General features: G+C 41.0%; 1 protein-coding gene across 2 annotated transcripts in view; it reads right to left on the bottom strand.

The window, feature by feature from the left end:
* Positions 1 to 7,724: 7,724 nt before the first annotated feature.
* cadm1b (cell adhesion molecule 1b) overlaps positions 7,725 to 19,473 on the bottom strand; it is a 163,160-nt gene continuing 151,411 nt past the window's right edge. For both annotated transcript variants that reach the window (XM_084350110.1, XM_084350111.1), the window contains 2 exons: positions 13,724 to 13,852; positions 7,725 to 13,556 (listed from right to left, as the gene is read on the bottom strand). In XM_084350110.1, coding sequence (XP_084206236.1) covers positions 13,438 to 13,556; positions 13,724 to 13,852 — 248 coding nt within the window. In that variant the 3' untranslated portion in view covers positions 7,725 to 13,437. The remainder of the gene's footprint in view (positions 13,557 to 13,723; positions 13,853 to 19,473) is intronic.

Here is a 19,473-nt window from a genome sequence, read left to right as displayed (position 1 = left end):
AAGCATGCCCGGATCTAATTTATCTTTCTGACATGCCCTTTATAAATTAGACTAAATCAAATATGCTTTAGGGTGGAGGCGGAAATGTTTTCTCAAAGTTCTTCCCCGCTACCACCAACGTCCTGCACGTGCACGCGTAGGTCATACTGCTAAAAATGAACTAATTACACAACCTCCCCCACGTGTTGTTTAGGTTTCACGCTTTCTCCATCATTTAGATTATATAAATAAGGTTTGTGGTGAGCTCGTCCTCCAGACCTCGTCTTATGAATTACTGCTCTAATAGTCTTCAATAAGAAATCTCTTCTGCTCTTAATTAGAGGTAAATAATGCAGACGTGGATCCGCTTCATGCAGAAATTCAACAAATCTCCCCGAATGTTTTCTTTCATACAGAGCAAAACAAACCCCTTTGCGTGTGGAGCAGGAAGTGACTGTCTTGAAGGGCCTAATGATGTGTTTAAAGGTAATTATCAAAATAATTGGAGAACTTTGTTCATTCTCACGTTTGTTATAATCACTCTGAGGCCAAAAATAAAATTCTATGAATAACACAATATTCTTGGTACTACTATTCCTCAAAATACTAATTAACCGTTGTAGAAAAAGTCTGTTCCATCTTGTTTCCATTAACTTGTCTCTTTTGTTCTTCGCTGTACACATTTTTCTTGTTTCAGTAGCTCAGTTTTCTTTTGTTCGCATCACAATGACATGGTGAGAGTGCGCTAACACTGGGTACTTACTACATCTCAGGCTCAGGCTTTCATGTCTTAAAATGAATACCCAGTGATAGCACGAGAATTATGCTTTAGATGATGATGGCTTTCCTCCGTCTCCCCGTGCCTTCTCTCACGCTGCATTTGCAGCTGCGATCTGAACTGTCGTGTGCGTGTAAACTCAGCGAAGATGTGGGGAGATGACCACGCAGACAAACTCCGCTCGGCAAAACCTGAATCCTTTGCACAGCTGAACAAATTAAGTGAATACGAAACATTTCTGTGTATTCGTCCATGAACCTATCCAGTCTTTCTTAATCAGTGCGGGCCTACAAAGACTTTTGACATCTCACCTTAGAAATGATTATGCCCTGAGAATATATCTTATTATAGCAAAAAACAACATGAAAATAAAAACAAACTCAAGCTTCAGTGGAGTCATACAACTTTTAAACCCACCAGCGTTTCCAAGTAGTATTGATGTTGCCGCTGTTGTATCGAAAACAACCAAATAGCTTTGTGCTTGCCTCCGAGCCGAGCAGCTACCAGCAACACAGCACACGCTGCGTTTGTCACCAATATTCTGTTAAGAAATGATCATCACCACTTTAGAAATAAAAGAGAAGAAAGCAGTACCTTGACTGAAGAGGGGAAGTGAAATTGTCCTAATTTTATACAGAGTAAGACTAAGTACATAATTAGAGCATTGCTTCTCGCAGCAGGTAACTTCAGCAGGGTGTGGGTGTCATTATTCTGAAACCATTACAGTGTGCAGTCATCATATACCTCGTAAAGACACGTCAGAACAGAAAACTGTTGTCAGTTTGAGGCTAGCTGGTGAGAAAGCTGAACAGGCCCATTATTTCCCCATTTCATCCGGTTTCATAGAATTAAAAACAAATTCGATCCTCCAACTACTTTGTAATATGGCTCCTACACCACATAAGAATGAAGAAGCTTACTAGCTAAAAGCTATCCCTACCTGTTACCCTACCTGCAATCCACACATAATTACACCAGCTCCTTAGTACAACTTGATCAGAGAAGTTTGTACTTTTTAAGTTCATTGGGTTCATTATCTTAATGTTTTTTTAGGTTGTAAGGTCTTTGAGAAATGCGAGTTTAAAGAGGCATTGTACACCTTATATATTGGTTGTAAAGTATGGCTGAGGTGCCTTAAAGGGGCTCTATGTTACAATTCGTAGCATTTTACATGTATCAATCGATTTTTTCAATCGACGAGATTGTACCGTGACGTTTTAGCTCCTGTCTCTTTACCCCAGTGTGCTCCGACTGGTCATTTCTCACAGGCCTGAGCAGGCACCGCCCACCGTGTTACAGCATCGGCTCTGTGGATGTTTTTGGCACCGACAGTCGTGCTGGGGGCCTGGCTGAGAGTGCGTCGCGCGTTTTTGGCTTCATGCGCCACTGAGCAGCGTCCACCGTGTCCAGTAGTAATAGGTCCATGGCTTAGCCGAATAGCATCTGACTCTAGGGGAGTTCATATGATTTTCAGATGGTCATAAGCAACTTTACAGAAATGTGCATTTAATTTAAGATTGGAGGACAAATGGGCAAGAACAGATGAAGAAACACGAACACATTTTCTTGTACTGTGCCATTTAGGTTGTCTAAACAAAGAGCACAAATGGCCTCTTGAAGTATTTTCAGCTTTAATGTAAAATATGTGAGAATCATTGATAACCATTATTATTACAACTTCTAAATCCGTAATACAGTTTAGCTGAGCACCTTCAAACCATTTCTTTAAATCACCCGACTGACTGTTCCTGTAGTCAGTCACTGCTCTCTGTCTTTGTGCGGCGCTGCATTGTGTTACTATCTCCAACTCTTATTTCAAAAGACAGCGACTGCTGCGGTTACAGAGCACGAAACAGATAATTCCTCTTCTTCTTCTTTTTTTTTAAACTTATCCACATCTTCCTAAATGGAATTGAAATTAAGTGCAAGCTCATTCAAGCTGATGAACTTCATCCCATGATGCCTTTCTTTCCCTGTGTTTGAATTCAATGCCAATTTAATTAAAACATGTAACTTTTAATTACCTAACTGATTAATTTAATAAGTGAAAATAGACTCAGAGTGATAAATTATTGAGGTGGCAATGTTCCTGCAGCAACTCGCCGCCTCATGAAAAAGCTGCCTGCGACTGACTTCAAGGCTGTGTACAGGCATTTTTTTTTTTTTAAGACTGTAACAGGCTGTCCCACAAAAATAGAACACTTTCATATGCAGACAACAGAAACACACTCGAAAAAACATAAGTGAGAAAACATCCACCGAGGCGTTGCAGTGCATCAGAAGAAAGCCGGCTGACTAAATAAACTTGTAATGCAACAATGGCATTTTTTTATACGAGCTATCTCAAAAAAGATAATCACGAACAGCTATCTGAGTGTTTCAAATTAAAAATCTGCTTTAAATGAAAATTAATTATGCATCAACAATGCTAAAATACGATAGAAAGATTACACGCAGACGTCGCAGAGTAGAAGATAAGAGGAGAAGATTGGGGAAATGTTTGCCTTGCTTATTGTATCTGGGTGGTGGCTATGAAGCGGAACATCAATGTAAATTTTGCAAGAAGAAAACTACGTCTTTTTTTTTGCTTGTGCAGAACGAAGTCACCTTGAGATTTGGTTGAGGGAGCTTCACAGGATGCTGCTCGAAGCTGAGGCTCAGCAGATAATTACAGATTTCCTGTCTCAAACACTTTTTTTAACCTTTTTTGTTTTGGGTAGAGAAGGGTAAGATGAACCTGTTTGTTTTTTGGGTTTTTTTTTTTTCTAATTAATCGCACCTAAACTTTCCACATCAACATCCAGCACATTTCCTCCCTCTGGTAAACATCAATCTCTGATTAAGTATCAGAGAATTAAACATCAAGCAGCAACATCGCTGACATTAGAGCCTATAGTGCTGTTCACAGCATCTTTCAGGTTTGGAGTTAATCACCTCACAAACACACGTCTCTTCTCCCTGACACTTTCATACAGGATTAACGGCGTGGTTGTGTGTGCTTTAATTAATGCAGATTTCTCTGGGTCATACTGTAGCAGTCGGAGATAATTGTGTTGTGGTTATCACAGGCTTCAGGTGCTTGTCCTTCATCATTGTTTGAAACAACCAGCTCATCTGTTTCAGGGAAAATGACTTGGCATTTCTCCCCCACTAACGTTAGTAGAAGACACTTTGATGATCAGAAAGAAGTCAGAAGGTGTTTTCAACACACCTCTTAAGCTCGGCTCGGCTCGAGTTTGTCGGATTGGGTTTAGTTTTCGGGCTTTTTTTTATTCCTACATGTGAAGTTCTCGTACAGGATTTCACAATTGCTTATTGACTTGCTAAATTACAGTAAAAGTAAGTATGAAACACTAAACCACTGCTCAGTCACCTCATGTTAGCATAATTGTCGGCGTATATTTCAAAGCGCACATATCATCATGTGTTTGGGAGCATCTTCGCTGGTTTTAACATCACCCTCGAGCTGCAATGATCAGTCGATTGAAAGAAAATGTGTTGACCGATTAATCATTTCAGTCATTTTTCAAGCAAAAATGGAAAAATTGCTGGTTCCAGCTTCTTAAATGTAAGGATTTGCTTCTTTTCTTTGCCATTTATGATACTAAACAAGCCTTTTACATTTTAACTTTGCATTTCTTAATGTTTCAATTCCAAGCCACACTGTTGTCGGTTCAGGTTTTGGCACAAAAAACACTTTGACAGGGTTGGGGAAAGGTTGTGTTTGGCTTAAAATACCTGGTTTTGTTGCCACAAACAGGACTGAAAAATGTCCCAACGGTTGCCTGGTTTTGGTCTCAAATGCTGAAGGTACAAAACACTAAATCCCATGCTCTGTCATTCCATATTAGCACAAGTGTCCTACCGGTAATGTCAGGTTTGACTTTAATGATGAGCGGATATCCAAGTAAAAAGTCCAAAATCCAATAATCCGAAAAAAATAAATAAAAAGGCAGCCAACAAAACAGGAGTAATCCATGGAACAAAAACCAAAAACAAAGTACAACACAGGAGAAACAAGAACAAAGCAGCCAAACCAACGAAGAGTGAAGGAAAACACAGGCTTGGATACACATGGAGAGCTTAACTAATGAGACACAGGTGTCCACGGAAAGAGGGCGGGAAACAGACAAAGACAGGAAGTGGAGAGTGAAACATGGCACAGGAGGGTCAACTTTCAACATAAAACAGGAAATCACAAACCTTATTCTTACCCTCCTGAGTAAGAAGCCCATCTGAATGTAATAGTAATAAATATGTAATAATATTTAACATATCTGTGGTTTGCAGAAACGTACAATGGCAGCATTTTACCCTGGCTGTTAAAGTCACTGCACCATCTATTATTACAGTAATAGATTAATATGCAAACAAAATTAAACTTTTATAGTTATTTCTCTACTTTAGTGCTTCACAACTACCTCCTGGATATGTGTTATTGTTGTTGCCAGGGGGTACATGTAACCTAAACAGGATAAATGGTAGAAAAAAGTAAATAATTAAATAGTGAAATAGCTTTAAGCAACAGATAAACAGCTGAAATAATTGACTATAAGTAATGGATGATGCGTTCAGCGCGTGGTGGAAGCACAAATGCAAAATGAACCAGACTGAGCTTAATGTCCACTTCCATGTAATCAATAGCGTTGGTGTAAACAACCATTTAAAATCAATGCGAATGAACACTGTCAATAAAGAACTACTTGAGTTCCTCTTAAAGGCCTGTGGGGGTCCATCTAAAAAAAAAAAAAAAAAAAAAAAGAAAGATTGACTGCAGTGCTAGGTTGTGACTATGTTACATGATTAAAATTCAGTGATAAACATAAACAGTGTTGGTGATGTGTCACCTAATGTGATAGAGATGTTGTTTATTTTGTTTTCTATGGGAGTTAAAATTGAAACGGTGTTCAGAAATTGAGCCAAGGCGCTCGTGAAATGCCCTTCAGTCCATGCATTTTTAATTGCAGGTGGAGGCTTTGAAATTTTCTTTTTATTTGAAAGAGCAAGTTGTTACTTTACAACATTACAGGCTCTCCCTGATCCACTTTAAGTTATTTGTCCATCGTTTAACTCCCTTTCTGCTGGGAATTAGGGAAGGTGGTTGCAGAAAATCTGAATGCCTTTGTCCATATTTATATTTTTCACATTTTAAGTCATTCATTTTCAGTAACATATGAACAACAGAACTGAGGAGCTTTTTTTTATGATCGTCCAGATGTACATATATGGAGAGGGCATGTGAAAGGGCAAAATCTGATCTTAGTGGTTTTACATACTTGGTCCATTTAGCCCAGATCTGATAAAACTTTTCTTTACTGAGGGAAAATGACAACTTTTCCATGATGTAGATCTCATGTACAATCCATTCCTCAATGGTGGGTGGATCTACTTTTAACCATTTTCTCGTTTTTGTCATTAATATTCCAATTTTCGAGCAACATATCGCCCAAATACATAGTTTCACATCTGAAAGAAGTGTTTACTCCAGATATATTATTTATACGTTTATGGATCTCTTCCCAATAACTTCTAATAACCTGGCAGCTCCAGAAAATATTAGATTGATTGGCTCCATTAGTCCCACAAAGGCTCCAACAGGCACCCTGATGTCGTTTCTAGATGGGTGAACTCTCGCCATATGTTAGGCATATGTATGTAAGATAAAAAAAAACAAGCCTAAGTCTTCTGACGATATAAATAGCAGCACAGAAAAACCCTTAAGCTGTGAGGAATAAAAATGTAGTTTAAAAAGCTCCACACCAGAGGGATTTGTCCTCTTGTTAACGACTAAATCAGCCAATAAATAGGTAAATAAGAAATATACAAGTCCTTTAAGTGTTTGCGCTAAACAGGAGCGACATAGAGCGAGATAAGTGTGCAGACAGAGCCTGTTGCGTTTGCCTTTGTTCACCCACTATTTATTCCCACATCATTTAATTATACCTCAGCCAAGCCAAGTGCTACATGCCATCAATCTCAATCAATCAATTAGCCAACTAAACAAGCCATGCTCAGACATTCGTTCACTCTCAATTTCCCCATTGTGCTAATTACACTTAAACATGTCATTCCAAATTAAAATTGAACATTTAAATGGGATTAGTAGCATCTAACTGAAACATCACCCTCCTACCTTCATGCGCTCACGAAGCACTGACAGCTGCCGCAGCCGAGCCGCAGAGCGCTGCATGTACCTGCCTTTTAATTGAGATGTTTTCATTCGAGTTTAACCTTGAAAAAAGTTCATGAATATGAAGAAAATCCCGTGATTTGTGGAGTTTAAAAAAAAATCAATAGGCAGGTATTTAATATTCCTCGAGGGGAGGCATTATAATCCAATGATTGTATAAGTATGAGAGAAAAGTGGCTGGTTTCTAAGGTTAAACTATTCCCATTAAAGTTTGAATAATGTTATTGACCTTTACCTGGATGGATCACTTAAAGTAATGGGAAACGGTGGCACTGACAGAATTATGATGACAGAATTGCTTATGGTTATGAACTAGGTCGTGTTCGGCAAAATGCCTATCAATTTGTCAAATCACTAACATCCACGTGTTCAGCCGGAAACCTCAACAGGGGCCCCGGAGCCTGTCGGTGTCAGTCATCGTGTCATTTAAAGCGTTTCTCGCCTCTATCTGTACCACAGCGCATGTGTCAGTCACTGATGGGAGCTCAGATTGCTGCTGCTGCTGCTCACCCACAGCGAATCTACATCGGTACAGCATTTTTTCTTCCCCCCGCTCAGCTCAAGATGTTTCTTCTTTTGGAGTTTGACAAGTATCAGCGGCTCAGGATGAAGTGAGCAGGTTCAATCCAGCTAATGTATTCAGCACGTTGAGCAGGCGGAGTGAGTATGACAACAAATACAAGTTAATAAAATTCTGCCATCTGCGTCTCCGAGCAGGACGGGACTACAAAGTGAGGCGTTTTTTTTTTTTTTTTGATCAAGTCATGACAGCACGGCTCTTTAAACATTGATATCTTTTTATTAAGACAAGTACTCTTCTGATTTTTTTTTTCTTTTGTAAAAATGTTGGTGTGAACCAATACAAAATATGCATGGTCATATGAGAAACATCCTCTTCACTACACAAAAGAAAAATGTCACCTGGGTACAGAGAGAAATTTAAGATTCAACAACAAAAACAACCAGTTCCAGGGTAATAAAACAACCAAACCCCCCCTCTGTCTCTCTCTCCCTCCCTCCCCAGGCTTTAAACATGAGTTTCATCCAAATATCCAAGACATGTTACAGATCATTCATAAAACTTCATGTCACAGTAAATACACCATTGTTTCATCTATGAAAATGTATGCATGAATTGACTGAATGCAAACAGATGCTTGATCGACTGTCTGTGGTCACATCCTATAATTACTAAATAACCAATACTGTATAAGCAAAGTGTTACGGTGAAGGAAGAAGAAGAAGAAGAAGTTTCATGGGTGCCCGCCATTGATCTGAAAGCCTATTGTTATGAAACCCCAACAGTCTGAAAAATGTACCGGTTGACTGAAAGCACATTTGTTGAGAGCCTGTTGTCCCGAAAAAAAAACACTACTTACACTTCCTTACTAGAAAACATGACATGAAATTATAAGGGCTGTTGTCATCTACCTACTAAATTAGTTTAGTACTAATCGCCCGACACCGGCAGCCTCGTCATCATTAGGGGATGGTTAGGATTTTGCGAGCAACATAAATACAGATAGCACAGCCCTGTCTGTCCAGGAGCTTATCAATATGTCAGTATTGACCAATTGGGAGAAGGTTTAGAGCCAGTCCTCTGGACGCCTTTCTTAACCTGACCTGTCTGTAATGCTTCAAGTGCAATGGTTAATTAAACGTTAATAAAAACGAATGGCACAACACAGGAGGGTCGACTTCTCGGGTCAAGACTCTGCTGTCCACTTACATCTGAAGGAGACAAATCATTCCTTTGAGGACAACAATGTAAAAGATCTTGGCCAGAGAAGACATAGAAAGAGGAGTAAAATAATCCATCTATGTAAAACTTGAACCGTCTTTGAACAGAGGTGTCCTACGACATTACTTATCACCCACCTACAATGATGTACTGAGTTCCCTCCGCAGACAGCTTAACAACCATTCACACCTGGGCTCACCTAGCACTAGCAACCCACATGAAGGCCGGTTTGACCAACGACGTGAAAGTGAAACGTCTGCAAGAAACTGAAACAAGTCCAGTTGCCTACGATGCAGCAGACAAAACGTTAATTAAGTTGGATTTCCAAGTTTGAAACTCAGGCAAGACATCTGGGAAACTTTGTAGTCTTTGCATCGAAGAAGCAGTACGAGCCTACTCCTGTTTTGTTTTTGTTTTTTTATCAGCTGATCTGTTAAATCAGCTGCTGTAGACTTGCAATACAAACATTTACTTGCCCCGCCATCCATAGGTTTTGTTTTGGGTAAAACGGGCTGTGGGACAAACGGGCTTTCAGTCCAACGGGCCTTTTTTATAAGATGATTGGGGTTTCAGAATAATGAGTCGTCAGAACAACACAGTCCCCATTTCATGAACATCATTGTGATTTTGTTGACACTGACTGTACATAATTTTCATCTGCTTAACAAATCTAGTTTTCTTTCTTTGTGAACTAGGTCTATGCAAAATAATATTTAACGTTTACTGTAACAGTGCACCATATTCAGAACACATAAACATGTACAAATGAGAAAAAACATGTACATCTTGTGATTTATTCACGTCTTGAATAGCTGTGGTACTACAGTATATACTTGGGGCCTTAAATTTGCATTCTACCTGAGATGCAAAAAACACAACTATTAACACTCATGAACCTGAGAGAGTGAAAACAAACGTACTAAATATCAAGTATTTAAAACAAATCAAAAAACTGGTTCAGAATGATGCTTCCGACAATCCTTTTATGATCCTTGATTGAAAGCAGCAGTCACGTTATAACCTTTTTAAGACAAATATTAAACCTCAAAATACAAATTGTCATGCACGTAACTGCTTCCGTGACACCCAATCCAGTAAAATGTACTTCCAATGTAGCTTATCACAGCTTTTAGTACTGTATTCCTCTCTGATATAACTACTGAGCCTTGTCCTCGCAGATATCCAAATAAATAACAAAGGAAGTGAAGCAGAGAAAATAATCATTACCAAATTCGAATTGTTTTGCGATCGCTAATTAAGACAATAAATACTACATCCTGGCATACGACATTCTAGTCAGTGGAAGCTGCCACACGACCCTGATAAACAAAGAAATACAGTTGTTGTTTTTTTTGTTTTTTTTAACATCGAACTTATTCCAGTTGTTTTTTTTTTTTTAAATGCTCCAGGTCATAAGTGTGATGCAGGTCTATGGTGCGTGAATACAGACAATGTGTATCAGTATTGGCCCTGTAAGTTAGAAAGGACAGAAATATACAAGATATACTGTAAGAGTGTACATGAGGATACTGTACGATACTAACCATATGCCTCAAAATCAAAGAAGGCACTAAATTAAGTCCTTCAGTCTTTTCCTTTATAATGATAAGTATCAAGAGGTGGGTTTAAGGCAGTGGTTATCCTTTTTCATAATACATATACATTTTTTGTTTTCTTATTCAGGCAATAGAATGAAATCACTCACTAATTACCAAACAGGTTTTTACTCTTCTAGCCGTGACAGAGTGAGAGGCATGAAGCATGCATGTTGTGCACACTGCGTCTCTGTCTGCGAGCGAGCGGAGGGTCTTCTGATTTGTGTTGGTGGAAAAAAAATGAAATAATAAATTCGTAACAGTAGACGTCTCCTCTGTGAAGGTTTGAGGCTGCAGGATAACGGCGAGAAAATGATCTTTCCCAAACCGAGTCGAAAGCGCTACGCAAATCTTTGATAACTTGTAAGGGCGAGAGCCCTTACAAGTTATCAAAGACAGCCCAAAGGTAAAACGTCTTTACAGACAGCAAGGAAGTATAACTGATTCATGTTTGCAGTGATTGAATGTCTTTTTACTCGTGTATGGGCAAGGGCAAAAAAGTACGTGCAGAAAGGATTTCTAAGCCAGGAAAATGTTGTTTTTTTTCACGTTCTAGGGGTATTCACATGGACATACCTTGATTCCTTATACAAACATTGCCTTTGAATGTGTAACATTCTCTCTTCCCTTTAACACACTACAATCAAATAAAAAGATAAAAACCTTGGGAAATAAAATGACCAATGTCCTTGCAACATTTCCAGATAAATGGTCATATACTGTATGATTTGTTAAAAAAAAAAAATCTTTTATTTAGAGAGGAGCACTCTGCACAGTGGACTTTCAGCTTTTTGCTATACAAGTAATATATTTACTCTACATATGCACACTCGCATAATTATTCCATCTGGTCCAGGGTCGACCGTGTGGGTGGCATGAAAATGTGAAAAAATATCTGTTTCAACCCAAATCACATGTAGATTGTATCAATATCTAACAAATAATACATTTTAAAAGGATTTCATGATCAATGCAGCAGGACCGGTTGCTCTTTTAGTTACTACAGGATTTATTCTCAAAGCCTGACCCTTAAACCAACAGACAGGAGGTCTTTTGGCTCTGCAACTACTAGAGCAACGTTTTCTGCCATGTTTTTTGGTCCATCCATCCCATGGATGATTTAAAAGCAAAATCTGTTTCTAAAAATCATTTAAGATACAGAGAGTGTTTTAGGAGTAGCTCGACATGTTGGGAAATGCAGTTATTTGCTTTCTTGTTGAAGATGATTGAATAGATTAATACGCTCATGTCTGCAAGCTAAACACGAAGCTACAGCCAGCAGATGTTAGCTTAGCTTAGCATAAAGACTGGAAACGAGGGGAAACAGCTAGCCTGCACACTTAACATGAAGCTACAGCCATGAGGTGTTAGCTTAGCTTTGGATGAAGACTAAACATGAAGATTCAGCCATTAGACGTTAGTTTAGCAGAGCATAAAGAGTGGAAACGAGGGTAAACAGCCAGCTCGCACGCTAAACATGAAGCTACAGCCAGCAGACATTAGCTGAGCTTAGCATAAAGACTGGAAACATGGGGAAAACCCTAGCCTGCACACTAAACATGAAACTGAAGCTAGCAGACGTTAGCTTAACTTAGCGTAAAGATTGGAAACATGGGGAAAACATTAGCCTTCACGCTAAACATGAAGCTACAGTCAGAAGACGTTCGCTTAGCTTACCATAGAGACTGTAAACAAGAGGAAACAGCTAGCCTTCACACTAAACATGAAGCTAAAGCCAGCAGATGTCAGCTAAGCTTAGCTTGAAGACAGGAAACAACTAGCCTAGCTCTGTCCAAATGTAAGAAAATCTGTTTATAAGTGCCTCTACAAGTCACTTCTTAACATGTTTTATTGAAACAAAAACCAACGTTTAGAAGTGACGCTTGTAGTTTTATGTTTTTATACCTTTCGACAGAGCCAGGCTAGTGGTATCCACCTGTTTTCAGTCTGTAGGCTAAGCTAAGCTAACTGGCTGCTGGCTGTAGCTTCTTATTTAGTGTAGCTAAAAACATGGGAGTGGTATCAGTCTCCCCATCAAACTTTGGCCTAGAAAGCAAATAACTGTGCTTGCTATTCCTTGAATTTCTTTTTTTTCTCCAAACCAAATGTTTCACCAACGACGACAAAAAGGAAAGAAAGCAGATGACAGTAAACGTTATCTGCTACGGTTGATTTCCTGTTGTCCTCTCAATCAGCAGAAAAATCCTGATACAGAGTTTGAAAAAAGAACAAGTGGTTCTGATTTTCTCTATAGAAAACTCTATATCGTGGCACATGACAGCTGTCAGGATGTCTTAGACTGGACTCCACAATACCCTAATTAAATACGAAACTGACCTCACATCTACTAATCGCCAGATGTTTTTCTTGAACACCAACGAAAGGACCAGTTGTACTCTGCGGTTTGTTGTGAAATGGTACTGAACTCCTACTTCACTTTCAGGAACAAATACATTCTATGATGAGCATGATTACTCACAACTGTTACATCAGTAATCAACACAGTGAACCTGACCTCAAAGGGGGGTGAGCGAAATCTGCGCTAAGAAATGTCGAAACCAATCAGACCTGTGATGAATTAGCAGGGGCGACTGTTGGACTTTGACCCAGCAGGGAGAAATGTGTTGACACTGTGTTCCAGTTACTGAACTCAAAAAGGAAAAAAAGAAAAGTGTGAATGAGCTGGCTCCTCAGATCTGGGTACATGAGCTAAAAGCTAGCTGCAGCACACATAGACACAACACCAGGCCCATTTAATCTCCTCCGAAAGCCAAAAGCAACAAAGGATCAGGTGGAGTACATGAAAAAAACCCAAAAAATCCAATCCAACAAGCATGTGAAGGGGGAACAAAACAACAAAATAAACAAAAGAAATAGAACAAGGCACAAAATTGTCTGTAAAATAATTGAACTGTACAGAATAGGCCCCGGCAGTCCAGGAAGGGTCGGATAGGAGACTCAGCAACGCCTCTTCTTACCACTTGGCCATGCCAGTCCTACTTTCCACTTTCTTCTCTTCCTCTTATAAATCTCGCCCTCACACGCCCCTCAAGCCCTCTCGTAACCAATCGGAGTTAGACATAAAGCTCCTACAGCACCACTACCACCACCACCACCAGCATATCCCCACCCGTCTCTCCTGGCCTGTCCAAGTTTAGATATAATACTCCTTCTTCTCGTCTGTGTTGTTGTGTCCCCCCTCCGCGTTGATGATGGCCGTGTCTGCGTCGGCCGCGTCGTCCGCCCCTTTGGCTTCATGTGTGAAGTAAGTTCCTGCAAAAAAAAAAAAAAAAACACAAGCACACACACAAATTAGCCACAAACCTCCTCTTCGTCCTCTTCGTCCACTTCAATCCCATCGCACTCCACTCGCAACAAAAAAACACTTGAACTCTAATATGTGTTCATGATCAAGTATGATTGCGCTGCCGGTGCTTTACCTTTGTGTCTGGCAAAGTATCGACCGAGAACAATGAGTGCACAGAGGATGGCAAACATCACCACAGCAACCACTCCTCCGATGACAGCATGGTCAATTTTCTGCGGTGCCCCCTCGCCGGCTCTGGAGTCTGAAAACAGGACAATAACCGTAAATAATTTCACGATCAGTAAACCCCCTCAGCCAGTCACAAAGCTAATACCTTCAGACAGACGTGGACCACACTGGAAGCTATGGCCATTAAATCATTAGGCCGCCGAAATAAACTAAATTAGTTTGTTTTCTCTCAAAGCATTTTAGCATGACCCAACTGCAGAGGAAACACTTGAAAAGGCTGCTGAGAAAGAGTGCCAGCTTATATTGTTTACCAGTAAAAATGAGATGATATCATGGCACAAGGTGGTCCTTGGAGGATGGTAAATGATTCACAATTTGGGACTAAACATCCCATAAATAGGCTATTAAACCATGTAGTTCTTACTTACTGATCCCGCAAACTGCTGCCAATAATTCAGCTTTTATAACACCCAGAATGAATCATGAGAATGTTTAATTTGTTCCTCAATAAACTCCTTTCCAGCTTCAGTGTTTTCATCCCATTCTCCACGAAACAATTCAAGTTTAAAAACCCAATTAAATCTGCATAAGCTGTTCACATGTTACATTTAAAGGAATAGTTTGGAGGGAACACACTTACGGACTTTCTTGCAGAGAGTTTAAAGCCCCACGCCAACCAATGTTTCTTCCTGTTTAACGGTTAATGCTCTTTTTTAAACGGGGGTGTGGTTGATAGTGGGATGTAATCCGTTATCATCGCAGCCAGGTTGCGATTCTAGCAAGATATACATCATCAGCATGGACAGGGATAGCATGGAGAGCAATAGCATGGATATTAGCAGGGACAAGCTGCTGCGACTTCATTGTTTCCAGTCTTTGTGCTAAGCTAACCGACTAGGGGCTGTAGTGTCACTTTACTTAACCAGGATAAAATGTTTTTAACCTCGGCGTCAGGACTCTCCGGCCCTGTCAGTGGTAAAAAATGTATATTGTTAATGAGACGTCGGGACGGTCCTTGCTGTGTTTGTTGCGAGAGAGGAGTCAAATCAAAATCACGTAACTGACACCTATGATGAGACTGTTATTGACCTTAAAACACGTCTTAAAATATAATCTTGAAATAAAGCCATGCATTTACGACGTTACCCTGTTGAACCCAGCTCGTTATAGGAACGTTCTCTGTGCTTCGTATAGCTGAAACGGCTGCCGGAGCCCCTTGAGTGATCGATGTTGAAGAATGTTTTAAGACAGTTATTTCACCATGAAACAGTAGACACCGTCTGCAATTTCACCGCGAGTTCACACACTGTAAAATACATTGTGATTTAAGAGGCCATTTCTGGAAGTTATAGAGCTCAATCATCAGAAATAGACACAAGTCTGGAGATAAATTGGCGCCCGGTGTCCCCATGCAGAGAAATACGTGGCTGCCTCAGGTGTCAGAGAGCATCACTGTCTAGCATTTAGCCAGATTTATCCGTGCTCCACAGAAGAACAAGGCAAAATTTGAAGCCTTTAAATTTCCAGTCTCAGAATAGTTCAGAGGCGTTTATCAATAGTCTATATCTGTGCACATTTGGACTGATGGAGGAGTGGCAGGCGAGGGAATGGCTCCACTGTTCTTTGCTGCATGAGAGAGCAGCTCAATTTTCCATCAATCTCACTAGTCATGCTCTGAACTTGAATGATTTTGATAAAAGACGAGCGGAGGGTGCAGAATTTCTCAACCCTGTGAGGGCGTAATAAGTCGAGTCGAGGGGTCTGAGACGTGTGACACATTCACATCTCAACCCAAAAACAACACCTCGCTCAGGTCGCGTTCAAGTCGGCGCGAGGACATCTTGGAAGGGGAGCTGCGCTGTAACTAATTAATGAGGAAAGTTTTGTTTCACTTGAGCGCTCTCTTAAAATGGACTCGTCTGCACGGAGCAAGCCGACGTTGTGCGTCGGTGTGTGTGAAGCGGGGATGTGCAAGGCGCCCGTTTGTTTACTGTATCGAGGATGTCAGATAGCACAGCTCATTCCCCCGAGGAGAGGGAACGGCCCATGCTCCATGCTAATGAACATTCACCCACTAAATGGCCTGTGCATAGTCCCGTCTCCTCCCCCCTCCCACACCTTCCTGCCCTCACCTTGCTCCCCGCTGTCTCCCGCTTGACACATCCACAAGGAAACATGCCGGGTCTCGGCCGCCTCTGCACAGCGAGGGAGAGTTTTATTTAACAGGTGGAAAAATTCGCCCAGAGAAAGCATCGAGACTCTATCAGGAAAACGTCAAAGAGAGACTAAGAATCCCATAACACCTACAGTATCAACAGTTATGGTTGGTTGCATATCATGTTGCCTACATTAAGTACACTGCTGAACACCGGTTTTCTGTTTGTCAGTTCTGTATTTATTACAGAGGAGGGCCACGAAAACATGATCTCAAATTCAATAAATATTACTGCCGGGTTTATTTTCATTCGTTTTGTGGTGTTGCTGCAGCTGGAGCTATATTGTTAGGAGATTATTAGATATGTTACATAATGCAACGCAGTGCTTTGCTATACTAAAGCGTACTGTCAGATTGGTTTAAAACATAAAAGGTCATCAGCTGTGAAAACAGTCGTGTAATGTATTCTGTGGCGCTGAAGCAATATTTCCTGAAGTTAATTAACCCCTGACGATGTCATTAGCGTTATCTCGGTTACAGGAGTTTTTACCTGAAAGCTGCGTTACCACCTGGACGTACAGAGTTTGAAAGATGCTGTGGACTTCTCATTCACCCATCGAACACTCTGACCACTGGGACCAGTTGTGGTTCAGTGTTGCGGACAGGAGGACAACCCTTTGATTACTGGAAGACCCACTACAGCGCCTCTAAATCTGTCACCTGAGAGTCCCCAAATTTTATGGACCATAAATTACTGGAGCATCTCTTTTACGTTCCTGCGAGGTGTGACTTTGCTCTCAAGGTGGACAAATTAACGAGAACACCAGACGATATGATCACAGCATCAACAGCACAGACTTCAGGCTCACTTGAAAGTAGGACATTTAAAGTGTTTGTTACAAGCCTGTCACTATGGGGTCTTATGGGTTAAGATGTGAAAATGCGCCACACACATCAGAAATGTGTGGGGTCCCCTGTTAATACTAGCCTGATGTGAACAGGGCCAAAGTCTTATACTCTCATTTCCACCATCTCTTCCTCTCCCTGTGTAGATTAGTGTGTCAGGATAAGGTGTGAGATCCCCGCAGGACATCCATGTTCAGTATATATGCATTCATAATACGACAAGGTGCTTAAGGGAAAAAAAAAAGGGGGAAAAAAAGCCTCCAAATGACAGACAGTGTTATTACAGCAGCCTTTGTGGCCTCACACTTGAAATAAGTAGAATTTGATTATGTCTGTAATGTGGCTGGTGTCCATACCGCCGGCGCAGCTCTGCACGCGGGGAGTGCTGACATGCCCACACCGGCGTCCTGACAGGATGTGCACAGCCGTGGGGATTTATGGGGGAATAAAGAGGATTTGCAACTGATGCCTGTGTCTGCGCGGCGGCGAAATCTGCTCCGCTGAACTCAGAACACAGTGCCACATGCTTTACAGTCGCACCTTTCCGTCTCTGCACTGGAATGACTAATTGCCGCTGTGGTCATCAGCGGAGGATCTGTCGGCGCGGCGATCAGAGCTGCGAGCTTCAGTGTAACTTAAGTTTTCATCTTTTTGGCCGGTTTTTCTCCTCACATAAGGAGGCGTATCACACATGCGCTAACCCCTTGCCCCTCACGCACACAAACACATCGCAATTTATAGATGTAATTACAGGGATATAATTGAAACAATGACTCTCTTGCATTGATAGAGCAAAGCCTTCACTTCCTCTGAATACACCCTCGCAGTAACCCTTTCCTGCACAATGGGGCATTGCTGCAGAATCAACTTAAGGACCGTCAATAGCCATTTTAAAGCAGTGAACTGCAGACATCCGCAGCTTTTGTATTTGATGCTGTTTCGAAAAGGAAATGAACATAATGAGATGAGCACAAGCGGGCAATCTCCACCAAATCATTTTTTCCTGTTGCTGTTGTAGCAGGCCATCAACAGAGCACAATATAGGCCTCAGTTGAATTCCAATGCCACTGCTAAATAGATTCCCAGAGTCCTTTGTAATAACCCAAACAATGATTTGAAGATGTACAAATACAGCTGTGACATTTAACGGAGGTGCTGAAGTACAAGTGAAGGTCTGACTACAACTAATAAAATGGCAAATGAATGGAAATTGTGACAGTGAACTTGAACTCCTCGATGGCAGTTTATTGTGCCTTTTGAGATTGGCAAAATTCTCAGCACAAAAGCCGCTCGCAGCACATCTCCCCTTCCTCAACGTGTTTTTTCCCTCGCGAGTGGAGATCAAGGCGAAGGAAAAGGTTGAGAAAATAATAGAAATTCTCGCCCCGAAAGTAGCCCGGAGTAACGCGCCACAAAAAGTACACCTCATCAGCCGAAAATGAGGACACACAGTGTGAGTTCATTGGCACATAACATTCAATCTCCAAATCCTAATGTGCTGAGAAGAGCTCTCATAATCATTTACAACTGCTCCATGAAAAAAACAATATTACTGCAGTGAAACACTCTTTTAACTTCAGGGTGGGCTGGCATTACTAACCTGTTCCCTTGAGACCAATTAAAACGGACCATTACAATATTTTCTTTCTTTAATAACTGTTTAAAGGAAAGAGGGGAGAAAAAGAAGCTGCGGGTCAGAAAAAACACAACTTCAGCTGGGAATCAGAGTAAACAAACGCGAGAAAAAAAAAACTAATTAGCATTTCTAAATGATTCTTTAATTTTTCCAATGAAATACTTCAAAGAGAAATGATACATTCGAGAGTTAAAACAACGCTGGTAAATGTTTAATGGCTAATTATGTTGAATACTAAATCCACTCATAACAGCCTCTGTTGAAGTCAATAGCGTACACGGAGTTAAGGCCTCGCTCCCAAGACTCAACAGCAGTGGAAACCTGCCAGCACCTAACATGTAGCAGCGCCGAGGGAGGAAACCGCAAACAAAACATGTATGAAAGCCCTGCCAGGGATGGATTCCTAAAATACCATCTGGCGCTAGATCGCTTGATTTACTCGCTCGGAGAAAAGAGAAAAAAAAAAAAATTCAATGTGTTTGTCTGACTAACCCTGAAGTCATGTATGTATTCTGTGCACCGCATGTTAAAGTCATGAGTGGCTACGAATCCCCGATGGCTGAGCCAAGCGAGCAATAACAACTGGTTTGTGGTTAGTTGGATTATCAAGTCTGAAGGGTGCAGTATGGAGGCCGCGCTCAGGTTCATGTATAGTGTAATGCTTGCTTGCAAAGCTCTTATTGGCAGTTAATTTACTGCTCGTACGATCCATAAAGCAGAGGGCTGTTGACCTCAGAAAACACCCTTTAACTCATCACACCCTGAAGCCTCTTTAATGGTTAGTTCCTGACTTCTTTATATTCCTTCAGAGGTCCAACTGTAGCATGCTAAACAACAATTTACCCCGGACTGCAGAGCTGCAGAAACATAGGGCCTTTTTAATCAAGTCTACAACATAATTCCTTGTTCCGCGTCTTTCCTCTGGCTCCTCTCGACAAGCTGATGGAGAGGAGGAGGGAGGAGAGGGGAAGAGAGGGGGGTTACTGAAGGCTTAGCC

Source organism: Pagrus pagrus (genome assembly GCF_965226575.1).
Source record: "Pagrus pagrus genome assembly, chromosome: 4".
Lineage (NCBI taxonomy): Eukaryota > Metazoa > Chordata > Actinopteri > Spariformes > Sparidae > Pagrus > Pagrus pagrus.
This window is presented reverse-complemented; position numbering and strand designations above follow the sequence as displayed.